The sequence below is a fragment of the Stegodyphus dumicola genome, chromosome X1 (assembly GCF_044657685.1).
Source record: "Stegodyphus dumicola isolate Sdum_Otavi_A_Nest chromosome X1, ASM4465768v1".
Classification (NCBI taxonomy): Eukaryota; Metazoa; Arthropoda; class Arachnida; order Araneae; family Eresidae; genus Stegodyphus; species Stegodyphus dumicola.
The window spans coordinates 78,740,126-78,766,277 of NC_140780.1; the positions used below are offsets into that span (position 1 = coordinate 78,740,126).

At 34.0% G+C, this 26,152-nt stretch overlaps 1 protein-coding gene across 3 annotated transcripts in view; it reads right to left on the reverse strand.

Moving 5' to 3' along the window:
* The window catches only part of LOC118185674 (constitutive coactivator of PPAR-gamma-like protein 1 homolog), a 354,891-nt gene extending 331,478 nt beyond the window's left edge, over positions 1-23,413 (reverse strand). For all 3 annotated transcript variants that reach the window (XM_085807957.1, XM_085807956.1, XM_085807955.1), the window contains exon 1: positions 22,595-23,413. In XM_085807957.1, the coding sequence (XP_085664083.1) occupies positions 22,595-23,251 (657 nt within the window). In that variant the 5' untranslated portion in view covers positions 23,252-23,413. The remainder of the gene's footprint in view (positions 1-22,594) is intronic.
* Between the last annotated feature and the right edge of the window lie 2,739 nt (positions 23,414-26,152).

Genomic DNA, 26,152 nt, shown 5'->3' on the forward strand with positions numbered 1-26,152 from the left:
ATATTTTATTCATTCACCTTCAATAAAATACAAGTACATAAACATATACTGAAGTGACAAAAGTCATGGGATACCTCCTAATATTTTATCGGTCCTCCTTTTGCCCGGCGAAGTGCAGCAACTCGACGTGGCATGGACTCAACAAGTCGTTGGAAGTTCCCTGCAGGAATATTCAGCTATGCTGCCTCAATAGATGTCCATAATTGTGAAAGTGTTGACGGTGCAAAGTTTTGGGCACGAACTGACCTCTCAATGATGTCCCATAAATGTTCGATGGGATTCATGTCGGGCGATCTAGGTGGCCAGATCATTCGCAGGAATTGTCCAGAATGTTCTTCTAACCAATTGCGAGCAATTGTGGCCCAGTGACATGGCCCATTGTCATCCATAAAAATCCCATCGTTGTTTGAGTATGTGAAGTCCATGAATGGCTGTAAGTGATCTCCAAGTAGCTGAAGGTATTCATTTCCAGTCAATGATCGGTTCAGTTGCACCAGAGGACCGAGTCCATGCCATGTAAAAACAGCCCAGACCATTATAGAACCACCACCAGCTTGAACAGTGCCTTGTTGACAACTTGGGTCCATGGCTTCATGGGATCTGCGCCACACTCGAACCCTACCATCAGCTCTTACCAACTGAAATCGTGACTCATCTGACCAAGCCACGGTTTTCCATTCGTTTAGGGACCAACCTATATGCTCACGAGCCCACGAGAGTCACTGCAGGCGATGTTGTGCTGTCAGTAAAGGCACTCGAGTCAGTCTTCTGCTGGCATAGCCCAAGGAAGACAAATTTTGCCGCACTGTCCTATCGGACACGTCCCTCGTACGTCCAACATTGATTTCTGTGGTTATTTGACGCAGTGTTGCTTGTCTCTGAACATTGACAACTCTATGCAGACGTTGCTGGTCTCAGTTGTTAAGTGCAGGTGGTTGGCCACTGCACTGTCCATGGTGGGATGTTATGCCTGAAGTTAGATACTCTCGGCACACTCTTGACACTGTGAATCTTGGAATGTTGAATTTCCTAACGATATTCGAAATGGAATGACCCATGCGTCTAGCTCCAACTACCATTCCGCGTTCAGTCTGTTAATTCTTGTCGTGCGGTCATAATCACGTCAAAGCCTCTTCACATGAATAACTTGAACACAAATGAAAGCCCTGCCAACTTCGCATTTATACATTTTCTACACGATACTACTGGCATCTGTATATTTGCATATTGCTATCCCATGACTTTTATCACTTCAGATTAATCATGTAAATATAGCACAATATACATTTTTGGGTAAAAGCTCAGAATTATGCAGCATAAACAAAAATCAAGATGGCAAAGCTAAGTGATGTTAACAAATGGTTTGTGACGTCACAATGTGTTCTCGAATTTACACTGTGTTTACTATTTTCTACAGAAAATAACAACAATCTGTTATTAGAATTAGAAATGTTTATTACTGTAAGCTAATATTAAATTCTTTACTTTTAATTTACATTTTTAACAATCATTCTTTCGCTTTACTGAAAATAAGTATAATAAACTGTTTACTTTAACATGATAGAATAATTCAGTCCTACTATTTATTAAAATGGTCAACAACAGATCTCGCATGCTTATATTTCAGACAGTTTCACAATTTTCAAAGACTTTTTTTTTAAAAAAAAAAAGCTTTGAAATTAATACAAAAAGTTTACATTGTAGAACTCTTTGAATTCTACGATTTCCACAAATTATTATGTTGCTACACAAAATTCCTCCTATACTATTAAGTAGACAATATGCATTATAATATAGTAATGTTTAAGAAATGAATGCATTGATTAAGAAAAAGAATTTTTAAAGCAAATGAACATCATACGAGGATGACGTGATTATGACTCGTACATAGCTTTCATTTCACCATTTCTTAAGATTCCTAAATAATACTCTTTGTCTTTGTGAACATTAATATTCCATACATCAATAGCTGGAAAATATCTAACTTCTCACAATAAGGCAAATAAGATACGAAAATAAAACCAAAAAATTTATAATAATAACGCAGTATTTAAAGTGGAAAATATAAAATCAAGTTAAACTAAACAGCAAACACTGTGTCATTTTTTTTAATACACAGTGTTTGCTACTGGAATTGCACTCAATAAGTAACTTTAAGGTTAAGAGGTTAATCCATTATTATTTTAATCATGCAAATTTACTTATCAAAATGGAAATTGGCAATTTTCGAGACATGACTTTTGACTTAATCTCCGTCAAACTATCGAAATTTATCGCAAGTCAAAAAATATTATCAACACATCAAAAAGAAAACAATGAGAAATCGAATTTAAAACCCCAAAATGATCATTAAAAATACAATTTACAGTTAAAACAATAAACGAAATTTAAAATACAAAATTGATACACTGTACATAATGTACAATACAATACTGTTGTTCTCCCCATGTATACAGCGATCTGTTCTCACTTAAAAAAAATCTCAGTATTGCACAAACTTGGCATTGTGCACCCCTTCACCAAGAAGCACAGTAATTATCACAATACCCCTAGAACAGTTTCAAATTCAACATACACTCCTATGCAATGAAAATAGAAAAGAGTTCCTCTTTTTAAACCTTGTAAAAATAGGCTGTTTTAATGATGACAGATAGCAAGCAGAAACACAGAACAAAATACCAAGAGGAAAATATCACACACTGATTCAAGTTCTAAGAAAAGCAACATTTTCAGGAAAATAATCCATGGACCAAAATAAAGCTACCATAATAATGTCATTGCCTAATAAAGAAATTACCAAATTTGACATGCATCCCAGACTTCACCCATAATAATAAAAAAAACGAAAGCTTTCAGATTTTGTATTACACCCAAAAGAGCTTTTTTTAACATTTTATGCATTACCTTTATTTATTAAATGCCATGTTCTTTGCGCTTAAACCATAAAATTCAATTCCACAGCAATATCACAAAATAATTTTAAAAAAGCATATCTCAAAATTAGAGAATATCTCAGAACTTATGAGCATATCTCGTGAGCTGGAGATAAAATGATTTTTTGTACAGTGTTGCCATTTGAAATCGTCGAGTTCGCTAAAGTTTTACAAAATATGAAATAGATAATAAGACCAATTCCAAATTTAGGGTTCCAGATGCCCATGTTCGAGTGGAGGACTATTATTGGGGATACTTTAGATAACCGTCACTTGGCGAGCTTCCTGAGATTGTTTTAGGCAACTTGAATGAGATGCGCCAAACAGAGAGAAGCGTGTTTAGGCTGCTAGTTCAGATGTTAACTAAGATAGGGAAAAGGAAAGGGACATTTTCTTTCTATTGTGCTTGAGTGTCACGTGATTTCAGATAAATCTTTGTGCTAATGATCACAAGACTTTGTAGACGTTTTGAATACACTATTATTTATAGATTTTTCGGATGTGTTACTTATGTTCATGTTTAATAGTAATGAATGTAATGTAAACTCAAACTTCAGATAAGTAAAACACAGAAATCACTGCGTCACTATATTTGCAACAAATGCGTAACTGAAATACATTTGCCGACTGCATAAAATTGCTTCAGGGGCTGCCAATCTGAAACCACTGTTATAGACAAATCATAAAATAATATTTTTGTGCAATTTTAACGTTAACTTATCATGGAATAAATACATACAAATTCAATTAACCTTATCCTATTCTATTTGATTGGATAATTCAGAAATAATTGCATAACGTTGGGAAAAGACATAGAGAAGCGCTTGTTACAAATCTTGTTTCCCTGCAGTTATGCAATTCAGGATTACATTTCTTTGTTTACCTATATGAAAACTATTTTCATGTTTAAACAAGAAAAATAAAAATAACCCTCTTAACCTTATTAAGCAAAATTATGTGCATAAAAAAATCTGGAATGAACAAAATAAACCGGACTGGATGATGATTGAATAGCCTGGAATACATTTCGAGGATGTAATATTGTTGTGGAAATACATGCATAGCATATTTTATTTTTTAAAACTTTCACCTTTAACTATATGATATATATTGCAATTCCGTGATCAATGCATCATTACTGTGTGATCATTACTGCATAAAGAACATGTTTTCAAACATATCTAACCATTATTACAATAATTGTTCAAATTAATTGTAAGAAATAAAAAAGAGAAGTAATAAAGTTAATATTACTGGAGTTATATATTATAATCTAAAATACTAAGATGAAGAAAAGTACGTAGATTTGCTTAATCACGATAGCTATTCACGTACAATTTGTTTTATGTGAATGGTTTACTTTCTTAAAGCGAACACTACACTTTGCCTTACCTGATTTTTGCCCAACAGAGCTCTTTTCCCCGATATTGGGCTGAAGAGCGAAATTTGGGAAAGCACCTTTTGATGGCATATCCCTCTTGGCATCAAAAAATTCCCCCCCCCGAGGATATGGTGATTTTTTGCGATTCAAGGATGGTGGAAAAAAATTGCATCAAGTGCTGCTTATCTGAGATTTCCCCCATTATTCAAAATTTGATGTCTTCAGATACTGCTGTTTTTCACTGTGTGAGAAACATATATACATTAAGGTTCTAACACATGGTGGCAACAATTTGAAAAGTGAAACACCATTTACAGTGAACCAACGCAAAATGCCAAAACGAAATTAATAGCCCTTCTGGGCCAACTGGCCCTTTTGGCTAATAAAATTCACCTTCAGTCCTCGGCTTCAGCCAAATACAGGGGTTGGACAAAAATATGGAAACACCTTTAAAAAAACATGTTTCTTTGCTTAATATGGTGTAGGAAACCCGTTGGTATCCAAAACAGCTTGCAGTCTTCTCGGAATGGATAAATACAGTTCCTGTATGTTTGCCAAGGGAATATTATACCATTCTTCCTGCAAAACGGTGGCAAGTTCAGATAACGATGTTGGCGGTAGATAACGAGAACGCACTTTCCGTTCCAATGTAGACCACAAAGGTTCGATAATATTCAGGTCTGGTGACTGTGGTGGCCAGGAGAGATAGGACAACTCATCCTCGTGCTCAGAAAACCAGTCCTGGACAATGTGAGCTGTGTGAACAGGGGCTTTGTCGTCTTAAAAGACACCATCACCATCGGGGAACAAAGTTTGTACCATGGGATGAACTTGATTGGCCAAAGTGTTCACATAAGTCTTGGCAGTCGTGCCCTGACACAGTTATCATGGGGCTAGCAGAGAACCATGATATGGCTGCCCAAACCATAACAGAACCCCCGCCATGTTTCACTCTTGGCAACAAGCAGTCTGTCAACAAGCAGTCTTGAGATGGCGTTCTCCAGACGTAAACTTGGCCAGAAGTGGGAAACAATGTGAAAGAAGACTCGTCAGACCATATTATTTGCTTCCACTGCTCTATAGTCCAGGCTTTATGACTTAAACACCACCTTTTCCTGTTACGGGCATTAGCATCACTGATGAGTGGCTTCTCAATTGCAGCACAGCCAGCAATTCCCTGTTTATGAAGCTCCCTTCTAATTGTTTTGGTACTCACAGGGTTCGGTAACACAACATTCATTTCAGCAGTAACTTTTGCAGCTGTGGTCTTCTTATTTTTCGTCACAATTGCCCTTAATGATCGTCTGTCACGATCACTCAGGACACACTTTCGTCCGCGCTGTGATTTAGCAGATGATGTTTTTTCGCTTTTCAAATATGCAGAATAAATCTTCGATACAGTACCTCTTGAAACACTAAACACCTCGGCTACCTTGCTTACGGAAGCACTTAACATATGTGCTCCAACTATTTTGCCCACGTTCGAAGTCTGTTAACTCTGACATAATGCAATGACAACCTCACATAACAGTACTCCGACAAACAACTGAACTGTTTAGCACATTTACGAAGTTGTATAGGTGGCGTCAGTAGTCAAAAATGCCAGCGCCACCTACATATTTCATTAAAATCAATCTTTCTTTTCAAACATGCATTTCAGAAGGTGTTTCCATATTTTTGTCCATCCACTGTATATCTGTATCCAGATCTTTAAAGGGCAAACAGTTTTTCACATTCAAGTGATAATATCCTTTGGCCTCGAGACAGCTTAACGCTTTCCAGCAGGCGAAAATCACGAATGATCTGGGAAAAACATTTTCTTTAACAGGGTTTGCAGTCACATTTCAGTTAATAAAATAAGCACCTATAAGCACTTTTCAAGCACATTTTAAGAAAAAAAATAAGCACCTATCTAATTACATTATACACAACTGCCTAACCTTAAAAGAAAAATTAGACTTGTAATTTAAAATATGAGATACTCAGTATTTATTAAGAGAGAATGAGCATTACTCAACCATGGAAAACAATTACATTCTTTTTTTTTTTTTTAATTTTAAATAACAGTTCAATTTACAGAACTAGTTTACAATGACAGAAAAAAAACTGCAAAACTAAATTATATTACAAGATTTTATGATGAAATTTCAGTTCAAAATAGAGAAAATAAATAATAATAAGCCATATTTATTATATTAACTTGGCACCTAAAATAAATACGATTTATTTTTCCACTCTGTTTAATTTAACTTAAATCAAAATTCTGAACATTTTCTAAATTTTCATTGCATAACAGTTTTCCCTTAACAGATATTGCAAGCAAAGTAATTTAAGTAAAGTAAAAAAAAAAAAAAAAAAGGTGAAATCAGAAGACAGGAAATTGCTTCATGCAGTCATCCTTTAACAGTAAAAGCTTAACTAACTGGCACACTCGGAAATTGCCGAATATCTGAGAAATTCCGAATAGTTGAGCGTAACTGGTAAAAGAGGAAAGGGAGGAAGATTGTAGCCATTCTTCAGATTTTTCAGCTAAATAATGCTTTTGACATTTTGATATGTGCATGATGTAAAAAATAGCCCAATGGAACTGAAAAATAATCTGCTTAGAAGCACGGTAAAACTCTTTTTATCTCTGCAGAATATCGCAAACGTTATTGCGCAATTTGTGTGCCTTAATTCCTCCACACGTGATATTATGCAGTCGGAACCAACAGCTGCTGGTATTCGGAGATAAATAACTAAATAAAGGAAATGTTGGAAAATATGACCTATTGTAACCCTTCTTCTGCATCATCTCTCCTCCTTGAAATATTTCTAACTTTTACATAAGGCTTAGTTCTTATTTTAAAGGTATATAGTAATTACTTCTACTTTGTTTTTCACTGTCACTGTTTGTATTAAGAACAGACTGTTCCAGCTTAATTAAGATGCAAAAACGAAACCTTGATGTTACATCATCTGGAAAGCCGAGTCGTGCCGATTGGTTGCCGTGAGATGAGGTCATGTCTACTTCAGGTATAAGTATCTCGCATCGCTCTGGCTCATTCCTTCTGGTTCCTGTTTCTTTGCTCCGTGGTGTGCCGTTCCAGCCCCCAATGGAAGACAATATTGAGATGCGTGCCGTCCAGTGATAAGTGCAGTGGTTCCAGTCTACAAGATGACTTTTCCTGGATTCTCAAAAGAGGCTACGATGTGAGGAACTGCCGTGGCCGGCATTCTGTTTTCATGAAGACAGCATCTTCAGCACAAGTGTTTTTCCCGAATTAGCGGCGAAGGTAGCCAAGCTGTGATTTCTCGTGTGTAACTACAGAGGGCGGCGTTTTGCCGGTTTAAGTGCTCTCAAGGATTTAATTTAATTTTCCAGGTGCCTTCTTGACCACAAAGCACGGACTTATTGATAGTGTAGCGAATTTCATTATAACCGTGTAATTTCTGTTTAGTTATATGTTTTTCGCGTATTGAATGCCAGTATTTGGAGATCAGGTAAAATATTCTTTAATAGTGTAACATTCTTTAAAGGAAAAACCCTTGAGGTTAATGGAATATCAACTAAGTGTAATTTTTTATAATGATTATGTTATACTCTTTAAGTTTCTGATATTGATTAAATTTATTCATTGTGTTTTTATTTTTATATATTGTTAATAAATTGGTAAAGTTTAAAACTTTTGTCTTCAATGTCTGCACAGCATATAACCTTAGGGAGCTTCTATTGCTATGTTTGCTAAATGTGTTTTTAGAACTTTAAACTTTGCTTTTGCATCATTTTGGTTATGGGCACAGCCCCTGAGTTATCTTTAGTGCAGACTTTTGAAGTTTAAAATTAATTTAAGACTTAAGAGACTGGGGGCGGTTTTTGTTGAAATTCAAATATGGCTACTGTTAATGTTATGCATATTAAAAAATAAGCACCTATCTAATTATGGTCATTATAATTCGCTTCCGATAGCGAAGAAAGTAACAGAGGTTATTGCTAAACTTGATGCATACAATTACTTTACATGGTCTAAAGACATGAAGTTTGTCTTAAATGAGAAAAATGCATGGCTTTTGGTTAAAAGTATTGAAAAATGTCCTGATTTAAATGCTGTTAAGGGTATTACAAAAGAAATTGTTGCCGACTATCAAAATAGAAGTCGTTTGGCATTATCATTGATTTATATGAATGTAAGCCCTGAATATAAAAACTTAATATGTGAAATAGATGATCCTGTAGTTGCATGGAATACGCTTGCCAAATTTTTTCAGCCAGATTATCGATCTAGACATATGTCCTTGTTTTCAGAGTTCTTAAATTGTAAAATTAAGCCAAATGAAAGTATTAGTTTCTCTTCTTCTAGATTAAAATGGATAACTGAACAATTGGCTGATATTAATCAGGCTGTAAGAGATGTATATATATGTTTTCAGTTTCTTAGGTTTCTTCCAGAAAAATATGATCAGGTAGTTCAGAGTGTTTTAAGGTGGCCAGATGATAAGTTCATATTTAAAAATGTTGAACTGGAAATACTAGCAGAGGAAACGCGTCTTAATTTAAGGGAGATAGATAGGGAAAATTCCAATAAGACTATAGAAGTTCAAAGTACTCACTTTGAACCCAAATTTATACAGATTAAAGGCTTTAAGTGTTATAAATGTGGCCGTCCAGGTCATATTCAAAAGTACTGTAGAATGAAAGGTAATTTTTCCAGATCACCCTCGCCTGCTTCTTCTGTTTCCTCAGCTGTATCTACACCCATAATCCAGAATGATCTATAATCCGGACCTCAAAGCTACAAACTTTCTGCACATGAGTCTCTTTGACGCATGCGCGTAAGACCTTTACGGCTGCGAATATGCGTGTGCACGTGCGCAAAATACGTTTACGAATGTGCGTTTAATGTATAACGGACGGTATAAGCTAAAATTATCTAATTCAGTTAATGTTGCAGATTGCGTTGTTCCTCAATCTTCGAATTGAATTTGGCTTATTATTTTTTGCCGACTGTTAGAGCAATTTTATAAAAGTAAGCTTGAACTTTCAATTATGTCAAATAGAATTTTTGATATATATTTACTAATATGTACAGGATCTACAAAGCGAAAGTATGTTTCGAAGTCCATTAAACAAAAAGTGGAATTGCTGCAAAAAATGGATAAAGGCATATCCTTTGTTTATCTAAATTTTAACGTTTGTTTATCTAAACTTTGTTTATTGTTAACGCCGCGGTGCGCAATGAATTGGAAGTTGATCTGTCAGCACTATCCTTATCTTCAGGGCAGATGTTTTTATTTTATTTGGCTCATAATTCCTTATTAAATGTAGTATTTCATCTCGATGTACTCCGTCTTTGATATGATTTAAATCAAATTCCTCGTCATTATAATTCGCTTCCGATAGCGAAGAAAGTAACAGAGGTTATTGAAAACGAAAAAATTTCGATTGACAAATTAGTCGGTATTCTCGACACAGCAATTATAGGACTTGAACAGCGGAACTTTGTAACTGAACAAGAAATTATGTCTATTTATATAATTAAAGATAATGTATTATCACATAAAAAACGAAGCAACTTAAACAACTTACATTGAAAGAAATGTTTAATAAAGTAAACAAATAAATATTAAGCTTTTTTTTTTTTTTTTTTTTTTTTTTTTTTTTTTTGTAAATTTTGATACCCTTTAGATCATAATTGTTCTTTATTTCATAAATTACGGTTTCATATTTTTAATTTTATAATTTCTGCATGCCATCTTACCAGATTTAAACTGATTATCTATAATCCGGAAAAATCGATAATCCGGAATCGCCAAAGTCCCGACGAGTCTAGATTAACGACTTTTGACTGTAGTAATAAAAAATCCCCTAAGTGTAAGAATAAACCCAAGTTGTGTAAAGGTAAAAATAATTCCCATGCTCAGTCCCATTTTATAGCTCAAGCTAATGTTAACAACTTGGAGGAAAATGATGATAGTTGGATTTTTGATACTGCTGCATCTCATCATTTTTGTAAAAATCGTGAATTCTACGATACTTTTTCTCCTGTGAAGAATGAGAGTATGCTAGTAGCTGTTGATGGGGCAACTTTTCCAATTCATGGAAAAGGTACTGTTAAAATGAAATTTGGGGATAGAACTATTTTGTTTAAAGATGTTTTATACTCACCTGAACTGAGACGAAATTTAATATCTGGACCTGAAGTGGATATCAATGGAGCGAGATTTTATGGTAAAAATGGGCAAATTAAAATTACTAATGATGAAAATGAAACTATTTTCAAGGCTAAGTTGATAGGAAGTAACTATCATGTATTCCCGAAAATAGTGAAAAAGGGGGGGCAAATCTCTGAAATTTGAGGCATCCATGGTTCAGCATAACAATAGTGAATTATGGCATGGTCGGTTTGGTCATATAAATTACGGTGCTATTGTCAGGACTAGTAAGAGACATTCAGTTCGAGGTCTTCCTGTGTTAAAGAACTCACCTAATTTGTTTTGTGAACATTGCCAAATCAAAAAGCAAAGGCGAATCTCCTGTAGACCCTTAGAAGGTATTCTCCTATAGACCCTTAGAAGGTATTCAAGTGAAGAGACCACTTGAAAGGGTTTTTTCTGATGTATGGGAACCTATTAATATTCCAGGTAGGAATAGTGAACGTTATTTCGTTTCCTGTATTGACGAATATTCTCGTTATGTGGTAGTCTACCCCATTGTAGAGAAAAATCAGGTGTTGGAAGTATTTGAAAGGCACATAGCACGTGCTGAAAGATCTCTGAACCTTAAGTTGAAATACTTTAGAACTGATAATGGACGAGAATATGACAATGAACAATTCAGGTCGTACTGTAATAAAAATGGAGTAAAGCACGAATTCACAGATATATATACTCCGGAACAAAATAGAGTTTGTGAGAGATTTAATCACACAGCTCTCAACAATGTACGTGCAATTTTACATGATAGTGGAATGAGTCCTGAATTTTGGTCAGACACAGTGATGTATTTTGCATAGTCATTTAATAGAATTTGTCATAAAGGCCAAGATAAAACCCCATTTGAATTGTATACTAAGCAGAAACCATCAGTGCGTCACCTTAAGGCATTTGGAACAATTGCCTACGTGGGAATTCCAAAGGCTAAAAGAAATTCTAAGCTTGATCCAAAGGCAACAAAGGGCCGATTGATTGGATACAGTGTATGAACAAAGGGTACAAGATTTGGTTGGAAAATGAGCAAAAGGTAGTAGAAACCCTAAATGCTACTTTTAAAAAGTCAATTGGAATGCAGAGAAGTTGTAGTGGAGCTGCACTGGGCACCCTTCCTGATTTGGAATCTGAAGAGAGGGTCGAGTTCCAATCTACTGATACTCCAGTTGGCTATTTTCCTGAAATAGACGAAAGAATTGATACCAGTGTACCCTCTTCTATGCCCTACACTGACACTCAATCTGCATTAAGACAGGTAACTTGGCATCGTAAACCTGTTCCAAGGCCAGATGGCACTCATACGGATGTGTACTATTTTGAGAAGGGGTCTAATCAAAGACTACGATCACCAAATGATGTAGAAAAGTATTGCACTGAGCATAATATTCAGTATGATCCTACCTTGTTTGATTTCAAGGGAAGCAATACTTATAGTGGTGAAATTGACCCAACTGGCACTCCTTCAACGTCATATACCCAAGATAGATGACTAGAGGTTTCAATTCCAAACACTTACAACCAGGCAATGAAATCCACAGAAAAGCATAAATGGATAGAGGCGATGGAAGAGGAAATGGCCAATTTGCGAAAGCATAAGGTATAGCATCTTGTTCCACTTCCTAAAGACAAACTCCACTAGGTTGCAGGTGGATTTTCAACATTAAACGTGACAAATTTGGAAACATTGTTCGTTTTAAAGCTCGTTTAGTGGCTCAGGGTAATCAGCAAATTAAATACGATACCTATGATGAAACCTACTCTCCTGTAGTCAACTTTTCAGTAATAAGGCTCTTTTTCTCTCTTTTAGTTGCACACCTTGGATGGGCAAATATACAATGCGATGTAAAAAGTGCCTATCTCTACGCTCCTTTATCAGAGGAAATTTACATGTCCCAACCTCAGGGTTTTGTAGAGCGAGATAAAGAAACTTTTGTGTGTCATTTAGATAGAGCCTTCTATGGTCTGCATCAGAATTTTGCGATTATGGTACTACGAGTTGGATAGAATGCTATGTAACCTAGGGTTTGCCAAGTTTGAGTGGTGTAATTGTGTCTATCGATTCAAAGATTTTATCATTCTATTGGTTTATGTTGATGATATTGTTGTGTTTGGAAAAAGTGAAGTTCAGGCTAAAAGGATATTAAAAGTCCTGAATTCACATTTTGATTTGAAAATTTTGGGTAAAACAAGAAAGCTTTTCGGTGTGGAATTTGAATATGAGAACAATAGTGTCCCGATTCATCAGCAATTATATATAGAAGACATAGTTGATCGATTCAAGTCTTTTAAAATACAAATTACTTCCCTTCCAATAGTTAAACGCGTGAAATACTCAAAGTCTCAAAGTCCCAGTACACAAGAAGAAACGAATGAGATGTTGAATTATCCTTATAGAAATGTTTTGGGATGCCTCTCGTTTCTTTGCAATCGTACTCGTCCGGATATAGCCTATGCTGTTAATATATTTTCTCAGTTTCAAAGCAATCCTGGTAAGTTTCACTGGGAATGATTACTTAAACTTTTAGGATACGTTTCCAATACCAGACATCACAAACTTAAACTGGTATGCAAGGAACTGAAGCTCAATATATATTCAGATTCGGATTTTGCTTCAAGTAGGGATGATATGGTATCTATTGGCGGACAAATAGCTTTGTTGGAAGAATCACCTGTATCTTGGCATACATTTAAAGAAAGGGAAGTGAGTTTGTCTACTATGGAGGCTGAATTTATCTCCATGACTGAATCAGCAAAATAATTAGTTTGGTTTAAAAACATTTTGGATGAATGCATTCAGTTTAAGATTGCAAGTAACTATGTTTCAAAACCTATATTGTTTGCGGATAACATGGCTATGTTTTACAAAATCACCCATTGAAAACTCAAGGACAAAACATATAGATGTAAAACTATTCTTCATTCTTGATCTATTGAAAAGGGAAATTTTTTATCTAAAATATGTTCCAAGTAAAGATAATCTGGCTGATCCCATGACAAAACCGCTGACTAAACATAACTTGATAAGATTTTGTGGAGCAATTTTCTTGTGAAATTTCTTTTTGTGTGTATTTAACTTTAAATTAAGAGTTTTGTTTAGTTAAAAATAATATGTTGTAAGTCATATTATGATGAGTACTAGATAATGTAAAACTGTATAGTGTAGAATGTTGTGTGAATGACCAGGGCCCTGGGTAAATGTATTGAATGTATGATCATACATGCCTTTGTATTGTTTTGTAACATGTTGGACTTTCTTATTACAGTAAAATTTTGAAAAATGGGATAAGATGTTCCCAAAGGAAAATTTTTCTTAAAACTTTCTGAAATGAATGGAGTTGTGATTTATTCTTGTTTTGAATTTTGTAAAAATACTGGTGTTCAGTTTTTATTTCAGGTCGGAGATGATGATGTGAGGGGAATTAGCTGGAAAATATGACCTATTGTAACCCTTTTTCTGCATCATCTCTCCTCCTTGAAATAATTCTAACTTTTACATAAGGCTTAGTTCTTATTTTAAAGGGATATAGTTATTACTTCTACTTCGTTTTTCACTGCCAATGTTTGTATTAAGAACGGACTGTTCCAGCCTAATTAAGATGCAAAAACGAAACCTTGATGTTACATCATCTGGAAAGCCGAGTCATGCCGATAGCTGATTGGTTGCCGTGAGATGACGTCATGTCTACTTCAGGTATAAGTATCTCGCATCGCTCTGGCTCGTTCCTTCTGGTTCCTGTTTCTTTGCTCCATGGTGTGCCGTTCCAGACCCCATTGGAAGACGATATTGAGATGAGTGCCGTCCAATGATAAGTGCAGTGGTTCCAATCTACAAGATGACTTTTCTTGGATTCTCAAAAGAGGCTACAATGTGAGCAACTGCCGTGGCCGGCATCCTGTTTTCATGAAGACGGCATCTTCAGCACAAGTGTTTTTCCCGAATTAGCGGCGATGTTTTTCCAAGCTGCGATTTCTCGTGTGTAACTACAGGGAGCGGCGTTTTGCCGGTTTAATTACTCTCAAGGATTTAATTTAATTTTCCAGGTGCCTTCTTGACCACAAAGCACGGAGTCTGCACAGCATATAATCTTAGGGAGCTTCTATTGCTACTTTTGCTAAATGTGTTTTTACAACTTTAAACTTTGCTTTTGAATCAGGAAAACGCCCCTTTCCTTCGTCCGGTTTTCACCGTCATGCAAACATGTGGCATATTTATCATTAAGCAGGACACGTCGCGCTCTGCGCAATATCCCTACCATACTCGTCTTCTTTAATAAAGAGATTTACCAATCTGGGGTGTTCTTCATTCTAATTTTGAACAGCCTGCATTTAATTTCGGGAATAGAATCATTCTTCGCTTGGGTTGGTAGACAGCAGAACTTTTAGTCCTATTCAATCCAGGTTGGAAAGTGACCAATAAAAAAAAAGGTCCATTACTTGCTTTGCTGTGAACTGTAATGGTTTCAATATTCGAGATTTTGTGGAGAACGGGAAGAACCCCCAACTTCCGTACTATATAATGCATTGCCCCCCCCAAAAAAATTATTTTGACTATTCAATTACTTTCACTTTATTTATGCCATTCCAAACATTATTTCTTAGAAAAATAATCTGTGCTAAACCACTTACACATTTTTTTAATTTATCTATACTTCAGCAATTACTGCAAATATATTATTATAAATATTCATACATACGCTCATAATATAAGCATAATGATCATAATAAACGCGAATATGAACTGACCACACAGAGTGAGAATGTAAATTATTAAAATCTTGATAGAAATTCAAACATGTGTAGTATTGGGCAGGAGCAAAAGAAACAGGATGTACCGGAATTTTCTACCGCTTTCACAATTCTTTGACCAATAGAACAACGTGCACCTGTCTGTACTCGCATGCACCAAAGGTTATGTTAATGCAGAGAAAGGGGCGAAAAGCTTTTTCTCGGAGTATAATTCACCATCTGACATTCCATATAAGGAAAAAAAGTTTATTTAGTTTCGGCTTTGGTACGGGGGAAAAATGTGCATTCTTAAAAAAAAAAAAAGCACTAAAAGCAAAAAATAAGCACTAAAAACAAAATAATAAGTGCTTTAGAGAAAAAATAAGCACCTGTAAGAGCTTTATATTTTATTTTCAAATATAAGGACTTATAAGCACTCGTAAGGATCGCTACGAACCCTGTTTAATTACTTATAAAAATGACTCGACAACCATGACTTCAATCAATCTACAACAGTCTGTTTAGTTATTCTTAACTCAGATTGTATAAAATCATTCCTGCACTTAACCAACTATGCGAAAATCACACTTGCTCAATTTACTCTTCGTAAACCATAAATTCTTTTGAACAGACTTTATAATTTGATATTTACATTCACCTCGCACAGCTCTACACAACTACCTAACCATTACATAGGTCTTTGGTGCAACCAATTTCATATTCTTTTCACAAATTGCATTTTCTCCACTCGGTCATGCTTTTTCTCTTTAGTTCCAAATGGGGGGGGAATCAAAATTCAGCTTTTCATCTGCACTGCGGAATCACAGACATCACACATATTCATTAAAGATTTCTTAAGAGACAAATGATTTTTTTCTTTTTTTGAGCCATTACCTTAAGTCTTAAATCAGGGGTTCCCAAACGGTGGTACGCAAGAGAAAAATAGGTGGCACGCAAAGCATTTTTAACTATTAAATTCAAAAATTAAAACCCCAGCATCCTGATTTTTTTCTCCAATACTTGTAAATTTACGGGATCTGAGCTTTGTTCAAGGTCAACAACCGCTTCGCAAGAGAGGCAGTTTTCGTGGTTTTTCCCTGCTGTACATTTCACAAATATTCTTTTAGTAGACATAACAAAATTTGCTATAAAGGATATTTTTAAAAGGAGTAATAGAAATGGATGCTGTATTTAAGAGGAAATAAAAATAAGTTCCTATAAAAAAGATAATAGTATTTCATTAATTCTCTTTATCAAGTTCATCAATTTATTAGAATGTCGACACTTTACGTTGCTATTTCCTCACTCATATTGCTCCATTTTCAATGAAAAACATTTTTTACATCAGTTTGCTGTCTCTAATAGTAGGTATTTTGTGAACCATTAAAAAGTGACTAATTAACTTATTAATACTTCATTACCAAATAATACAGTAAGCTGACGAACTCATGAAATAGCAGATTTCATAAAAGAGACACTTATTCAAAAAATAAAACACAGTATTTCGTATTGCAATTGGATGAAAGTACTGATATAACAAAATTTGTTCAATTATTAGTTAACATACGTTTCAAAGAAGATAACTGAATTGTTGTAAAGTATTCATTTTGTAAATCTCTTCATGACAGAACTTTTCAAAGTAATTGACAATATTCTGTCTGAGAATAATATTCCTTGGAATAAGTGCATTGTCATATGCAATGACAGAGCTCGGGCTTCAACAGATCATTCTGGAGCGATTTCTCGAATAAAGATAGTCGCACCTGAAATTAAATTTACTCACTGCTGCCTACATCGTGAAGTTTTTGTAGTCAAAACAATCCCTGAAAGCCTGAAAATCGTTTTGGTTTAATCCTAGTATCCGGTGCACACGGAATTTGGCTACTTTTGCCGACTTTATGATGAGTAGTAAAAACGGGACATATACGATGAGTAGTTAACGGATCATTCAAAGAAAATATATAGTTAAACATAGTATATACTCGTACTATGTATATAGTATATATATATATAGACGTTCTTCGGATCATTTTTTTGTTGGCAATAATTTTCGCGCCAAGGCTGCACCATATACTAGGATTTTACCATCGTTTTAAATCAAGCTGTGAAAATTGTTAATTTTATTAAAAGTCAAGATTTATATTGAAGAATATTTACAATTTTATGCCAAGAGATGGGCAATGAACATGAAATGCTTTTGTTACATATCGAAGTAAGATGGTTATACAGAGGCAAAGTTTGAAATCATCCTCTTGAACTTTGATCAGAAATTCAAATTTTCTTCTGTGATTCAAAATTTGAATTTCAAACAAGTTTATTTAGTGAATTATGATTAGCACATTTAGCATATTTAGCTGATATTTTTGGAAAATTAAATGAATTAAATTTAGGATTAGAAGGACAAAATGTTAATTTGTTTACCGTTAGAGATGAAATAAAGGCATTGATAAAAAAACTCAAGCTAATAATCAAAGAATTGGATAATATTTTAAGTTTTTTGCCACTTGTAGAAAGTTTTCTGACCAAAAATAATTTGAAAACAGAAGAGTATTAACATCCAACTATAAAAAATCATTGTTTTTCATTGATAAAAAATTTCACCAGGTATATTCCCGAGGACTATGAAAAAGAAAATTGGATTAGAAAGCCATTTTGAAAATATACCTGAAATTTTATCTCACGAAGAAAGAGAACAATTGATAGAAATTTCCTGTGATCGAACTCTAACTAGATTTCAAAAATAGCACACTTGTTAACTTTTGGCTTAATCGAAAAAAGAATTTAGAAGCATTTCAAATAAAGCTATCAAATTTTTATTGCCTTTTTACACAACCTATATATGTGAACAAGGATTTTCTTCTGTTACATTTTTAAAAAATAAATACCGAACAAAATAAAATTTGGATACTAATTAACGCTTAATGGTAAGTGAAATAATATCACATAAAGAAATTAATTTCTCTTAAACAGGTCCAAATTTCATAGTAAATTTTTATATATTAATGAACCGCCAAAATTTCACAATAAATTTTAGAATTAAAGTATTACAGTACAAAGCCTTTAATATGGGGCTTCGGCGATTCCGGATTAGGGGTTTTTCCAGATTATAGATCATCAATTTAAATCTGATAAGACAGCATGCAAAAATTATAAATTTAAAAATATGAAACCGTAATTTACGAAATAAAGAGCAATTGTGATCTAAAGGGTATCAAAATTTACAAAAAAAAAAAGCTTAATATTTGTTTACTTTATTAAACATTTCTTTCAATGTAAGTTGTTTAAGTTGCTTCATTTTTTTGTGCTAATACTTTCTCTTTAATTCTCTCTTCTATGGATCTTGGATCTTATCTTTACAGCTTGCATTAACTACAAAGAGTTCTAACCAGTACCCTGAAAATTATAACCATTTGCTTGGTTTTAAAAGAAATCAAAGATGTACTTCTAGTACATTGTCGCACAAGGCGAAAGTTCAAAATGCAAGTTCATGCGTATGTAAAATAAGAACGAAAGATGTTCTTCGTCTTGTTCTATGCTGGCATGGAGGCAGTCTTAAGAAGGCACCTGGTTGATCGAAATCAGTAAAGTTCATTAAAAGTTCTTAATTTAATGATAAAAACACTTTATAATAAATTTATGTATATTTCTTTAAAACATCTCTCTCTATAAACAGTATCTCTTCTCTTTACGCGCATGCATAGTGGACGCGCGCACTAAATGCGCATGGGTAAACGCATGCGCATAAAGTTTGTAGCTTTTTGGTCCGGATTATAGATCATTCCAGATTGTAGACGTACGGATTAAAGACTTTGTACTGTATAACTTAAATTTTGATACTTAAAATGGTAACCAATTTTTAATCTAATATTTTTATGCATGCATATTTATGTCAAATAGTTAATAGGTTGTGCAAATGGCAAAATATTTTTTACCCGAAAGGGCATTAGCCCAGCAGGACTATTAGTTTCAAAACGGCATTTTGCATCACGTCATTTTTCAAACAATTGCCACCAAACACTATCGCCATGTACTATATTTAAAGAAACTAAATAATGAAGAATCTGCATGAATGTCTGGCTAATCTTTGGAATATGGTAACAGGTAGTTTGGCGACATTTTGGTAAGGCAATAAAGGTTACTAGCTAGGACTTTAGCAGTGTACATGGATATAGTCAAGAGTGTGCGCAATGCCATTTTTGTGCAATTCTGGGATGTTTGTTTAAGTGAAAATAGGTCGACGTGTACATGGTTACCATGTATGTGCAATTCTTAAAAACGCGGCAAGCAGTTTGCGATTCTGCACTTTCTCCCAATTTCGCACCTAATCTTCGCCATGATTAAGCACTTTTGTTCCATAAAAATTCTAGCATAAGCGTAATTCGGCTAGCAGATTGTTGGAAAAAAATGTTGAGTAGTAAAAAAAAAAAAACATGCCTTTACTTTGTGAAAACAAAATGGCGTCCAAACAAAAACTAGCAGGTTGCTGTAGCAGGGTTGGTCGCCAAATGTTCGCCAAGTTACCATAATCCAAAGATTAACTGTAATTTGTTTTTAATTATTCTCAAAAGTACTTACGAAAGTCCAGATTATTTCTGAACCCTCTGAGTGATACTGCTTTGTAATTCTGCTCATGAAGACGTGTATTTAAACAGCTACTATTAGCTATATTTTTATAATTACTTTGTAAAACATTCTAGACAGACATGCACTTCTTTTACAACAAAAATTTGAAAACTTGTTGTTTATATATATAAAGCAGTAACAGCTACGAAAGAGGCAAAACAATCAAGATTTATTGAAAATGCCAAAAAAAACTTTTTCGAGCTCGTTAACTCATTTCATCAATTCAATTTTATTCTAATCTTGCCCTGTTATTCTTACCAATCTCACTTCCCTGACAATGACCAGCACAAGCCTACGACATTCATCATGGCAAGGAGTCGAATGCACCTGTTGTTGGCATGAGACTTCAGCACCATATGAATGCCAGACCAACTTTAGCTCAGTTCTATATCCTATTTTGAGGAAGAACACCCACAAAGGTTGAGATTGAGAGTCTCCCACCCCTCTTCCCCTACCATCAACCTCTCAAGAGGATTTCGGCTTGCTGCATAATTAAAGTGCCCCCATGCCGCACAGGCACTATACATTTACAAACGCATCTTCTTCGGTATTCGTACTCAGCCCCTTCGGGAGTCAAGAATCACAGTTGGGTGGCAATCATTTTACCAATGATAGTGAATTATTTTTTCTTTATTTTGCATAGGCATTAAACTTTATTAAACAACACAGTAACTTGTATCTCAATATATTAACAGCACTGCAGATACTACTAATTATACCAAGCAAGGGAAGAGAACATAGTTTTTCTAAACTTTATTTAAATATTTAAAATCAAATGCAAAAGTACTAACAACTTCATCAGTTAACAGAGAAGTTTTGGAAAGCGCAGATTTTTCGCTTTTAGTTCCGATTACAAAAAGACTTACAAAAATGACTTTTAATCATTAAATTGATTTAAAATTGTTTTTCATAGTTTATATCTGCATGTTTAAAGGGAAAATGTTTTTTATTTGTACACTGGGTTTAAATTCCAACACTTTGACCTACCCATAGTATTAAAGATAGGTTTATAATTTAACTGAAAGCTATATACTGATCTAGCTTGATTTGATAGAAAAAGAAATTACAGAATTGTTATCTGATAATCCTAAATGTTCTCATAGTGATTTTAATAAAGAATACGAGGGTAGTACAATATATAGTGAAAAATGTGGGAGCCTTTGAACTAAGTTACGAAGAATAACAATACTAATTCAGGGATTAATAGCCCTCTTAATGATACAGTTCAAAACCAGAAGTTTAAACAGCCAAAAATCGAATTTAAGAAATTAAGTGGTGATGTTAAGGAATGGTTGGGGCTCTGGGATCAATTTAAGAAATTAACGATCCAGAAATTCCACCTAAATATAAATTTTGGCTAATCTTTGGAATATGGTAACAGGTAGTTTGGCGACATTTTGACAAGGCGATAAAGATTACTAGCTAGGACTTTAGCAGTGTACATGGATATAGTCAAGAGTGTGCGCAATGCCATTTTTGTGCAATTCTGGGATTTTTTTTAAGTGAAAATAGGTCAACGTGTACATGGATGATAAATACCGTGTATGTGCAATTCATAAAAACGCGGCAAGCAGTGGGCGATTCTGCACTTTGTCCCAATTTTGCACCTAATCTTCGTCACGATTAAGCACTTTTGTTCCATAAAAGTTCTAGCATAAGCGTAATTAGGCTAGCAGATTGTTGGGAATGTTGAGTAAAAAAAAAAAAAAATGCCTTTACTTCGTGAAAACAAAATGGCGTTCAAACAAAAACTAGCAGGTTGCCGTAGCAGGGCTGGTCGCCAAATTTTCGCCAAGTTACCATAATGCAAAGATTAACCTAAATTTCAATACTTATTTCAAGCCACTATTGAAGGTTCGCATGCAACAGATATCGTTGATTCTTCCCCCCCCCTTCCCAATAAAGTATCTGAATGCGTATTTCAAATTAGGAAAGGAACCAATTTTCGACAAGAAAATTTGAGTACATCACAAACATCCGAGCCTTTAAACAAGATTTGAACCCAGACCCACTGGTGTGGTAGCTAACGTACCGTACTGCTTAAGCGGCATCATATGTATGCATGTATGTTCATGCACACACACTTAACTTTCATTCAATAACGGTACTTTCAAGCATTTCTAAATCCTTTAAAGCTGATATATTTCAAGACATATTACTCTACCAATAGCTTCATTATATAATGTAGTTATTGGAAGATGCTGTTTTGTATAATGCAGCTATAGAGTTTTGTTTTATGAATCATGTCTTATAATCATACGTATAGTACGAATCCAAATAACTGAAAATTCTGCTTAAAATTTCACTTCCAATATTCAACAATTAAATGCAGATCCATATAAATATGTTAGAAATCCACTTACATAGGTTCAACTAAAATTTCGTTGAAATGGATCATTTTTTGAAGATGAAAAAAATTTTTTATTTCACACGTGACAATCACTTTCATTTCTTCAAGGACCTTTTTTTTTTTTTTTTTTTTTTTTTTGGTGCTAATAATGCATGTGTTGTACATTGTGAATTTAGCTAGTCTGTCTTATAGACTCAAAATATTCAACAGAACCCAGCAAGGTCAAACCGAATTTTTTTCATTACATATACATTTTCAATTCTCAAGCACACTCCATCAGAATGTGGTACACTAGATTTCCTGATTTTAGATTCGCTATGGTAATTTTCCTATTTAAAAGTAACCGTTATATAATTTCAATTTATTTTAAAAACAAAGAAAAAAAATTAATCATACCTTAAACGTTAATTTCAACTGAATAGATGAGAAGTAACGAGGTGGGTCCAAAACGATATACTCGGGGTCATCAGCCAATAAGCCATGGTAATTGTTTTTCTTCAAATATGACATGACTTCTTGGTGATGGTCAGTTGTAGTCAAAACTACATTTATTTTCAAATGCCGTAAAAGTATTCTCAAGCAAGTGCGAAGTCCACTAGGAGCAACCCACCAAACTTTTGGTGGAGGTGTCCCTTTGCAACTTGTGTGTCTTAACACCTGAGTAATTTTTTCTTTTTCAGATTTTTGCTTTTCAATCCAGTCACTCATACGGTGTGGTTCTAAAGCTCCATTAAAAAAGACAGTCAGTTCAATGTTCCGTTTATTTACGACTTCAAAAAAGGTCCGAAGGAAATCAACCATTCTGTTCCACTGTCCGCCGCAAACCCAATCTCCAAAAAAACCACCATACAATCTATCCAAACAACATTCTCCATCCATAACCAGACATAATGGACTGGGAATTATTTCCGGCGGTTGATACCTGAAGTCGTGGTCCACCCGTGGACCAATATTCGATAACAAAACATTTCTAGCTATCTTCACTAAATCCACCGGTACGCAGGCACTTGGGCAAAAAGTCTCTACGAATCGTTGAAATGAATCTAAAGTCATGATTTCCAAACGCCGGAAGCAAAAACAAAGTAATTCAAAGTTGTCCCTCAGCAGCTACTTTTTAATTTTAAACTACAGAAAAAAGTGAAAAGTATTGTGCAAGTTATAACATTATACACACATTCCATTCCGCCATGTGCTTTGGCACTAATCTACTAAACCTCAGAAAACAAGTGCGCGTGCGCGTTATCGGCTGCCATCATTTCTCAGCTCTTGTTAAATTGTTAATTTTTATGAAGGAGGTTAGAAGGTTCAACTCAAACGGTGAAGCTTGGCGGTCGTGTTACTATTATCGCTGTGACTTGTGCAAAGAAGTCTGTAATTGTAACATTTTTTTTTTCCCTTTTCTTTTTGAAGCATGCCAGCTTATACTGCATATGGGTGCGTTAACCTACTTTAATTTCTGTGTGTAATGACTGATTATTATTATACATATATAATCTACAAATGTATGTACTGTTATTGTATTATATATTATTTTTTAGTATCATGCATGTTGTCAGTTTAAGCGGAACCAAAGTAGCGCACTTACCTCTTTTGTTTTGCCATGTTTGTCTATGTTCTCTTTCCAGCTCTACCACTCGACAGCTTCTGTGCTTGACTGGCTTTCTATCCAGATTATTGCTTTAAGTTACCGTTAGGAGACATGCTGTTAGAAAATTATGTACCATTATCTGATAATTATGTATATCCACAACATTTTAAGATATGTTCGTTAATGCATTCAGTTATAATTCACATATATTCGAAACTATACTATAATTTGTTCGATGAGGGGTAGGGTTAGTAATACCCAGGTACCCTGGTGTCTGGCACCACTTTAGATGGGCGCACAAATAGATTTTCGAAAAATATACCTGGGATTACTTTTCACTCGTAAGTATTGATTTTCTTTTTTTTTATGTAATTTCATAAATATGTTAAAAAATATCACAATGTCATGTTGTTTTCTTTCCAGATGTGACAAAAAAGACTTAATAATAATCGAAATATGTTAAATACATTTTAATGTTTTTGCTTATAGCTGGTACCTTCGTTCCTTAACATACAATGATATATGCTAGGATTTAAACTACTATATAATTTGAACGTTTAGGTAATTTGTTTTATAATTTTCATGAAAAGTAAGAAATCAATTATTACTATTTTTAAGAATTGTAAAGGTGTTAAATAAAGCAACGTTTTTCTTTAAGTATTAATTATTATTTATTTTTAAGTTTAGTGAACTGTTACGAATATAATTTGTGGATTTGATCAAGATAAACTGTTCTGTTGTTAAAATGTTTTTGCATAAGCTTACAAATTTCTATAAGGCATTTGGGTTTTTGAATGACAATTTCTGTGCAGTCTAGAACTGCGCGCACATTGCTAAAATCAGCAAAGCACTTTGGCAGATTTGCCATAACTTCATCTTTGTAAACCCATTCAATAACACTACTTAAAATACTTGCTAAAATAGGAATCAGTGTAAAAAATATATTGCTTACAGTTTTTGCACTACATCCAAAAAATACAGACAGAGCTGAAAATGTTATGTCTAGTTTGATTCTCATCAATGTTAAGATAATCCGGCAAGATATGTTTATTTGTTATTTTTATTTCTTGATTAATTTTATCTGCTAAAAAACTAAGGAGGCTTATTGAATGTAGTCCTGTTAAAGATTTGAGTTGATTGTCTGACAGCTCATTGGCTTTCAGAAGATAAGTTGATTTTAAGTCCCCACTTGTGACTTGGGTAGCTTGATCTTTTTTCACATTCTGTAGAGGTAATAATGCCTGCACAGCAGAAACTTCAGATGCTGATAGTTCAGGGCTCTCTGTGGTCAGTATGGGCAAATAATTTTCGGTGATCAATATAGATGACTTGTTTACCGTGGTCAACACAGGTGAATCGTTACCAATCACTTTTTGACGCATGTTATCTTTTTTCCTAGAAAAAAATTCATTGTAATTATATATTATTTTGCAAAATACTGAAAATACTGTAACAATACAAAATATTCTGTGTGCATATAAATGATTTCAGTCCTATATGTCTGTAATATTCAGTATTATAATTTCTGTAATTCTGTGCTAGAATTTCTAAAACAATTTAAAATATATTGTTTATACCATTCAGTCATAAGAATAAATTTAATATGGCTAAATATGAGAATTTCTCTCAGAAGCAGAGATAAGCTTAATAACTGATTTAAAGAAAAGTTCATGTCATATTTTTGTGATTCAATTACCCACATAGTATGTAATTTCACGTGTTTAAAAAACAGTTATATCTTACTCAAATATTGTACGTATATAATTAAACAATAAAAAACTTTATATTAATTACTATTATTAATAAAAAATAAACTTTATGTTATTATATTCTACATGACAAAAAACCCCATACAGACAGCCCAGCTACCAACGATAATCACTTGATTGTTGGTGGGCCTGAATATTAACATAATATTCAAATATCAATTATTATAAGAACAATCCAAATTGGGATACTTAAATATTTGCTCAAAATAATTTATCTCAGATTAAAGGTTAGTGTGCAATTAAACCAAAGTCATATTGCTGCTATGAAGCTATTTTTGCATTTTATACTTCACAATTTACAATATATAAATAAAACTAGAATTTAGCTATTCAGAAATATGTCATTTTAATATTCTTAAACATAAAACAGTGTACTATTTTAATTCAATTAATGGCATCAAATTCTAGCTTGTACTCAACTATAGATAGAAACTACATCACTGATGGGGAACCTTTTGAGCTCAACATGCCAAAAATCGAAAAACCGTACCTTTACAAGTTTGCATTTTGCGAAACGTAACATTTTCTATAAGTATACAAAGTTCAAAAACATAAAAATTTGCAAAAGTGGCCACAATTTTGGCCACCACTGTATGT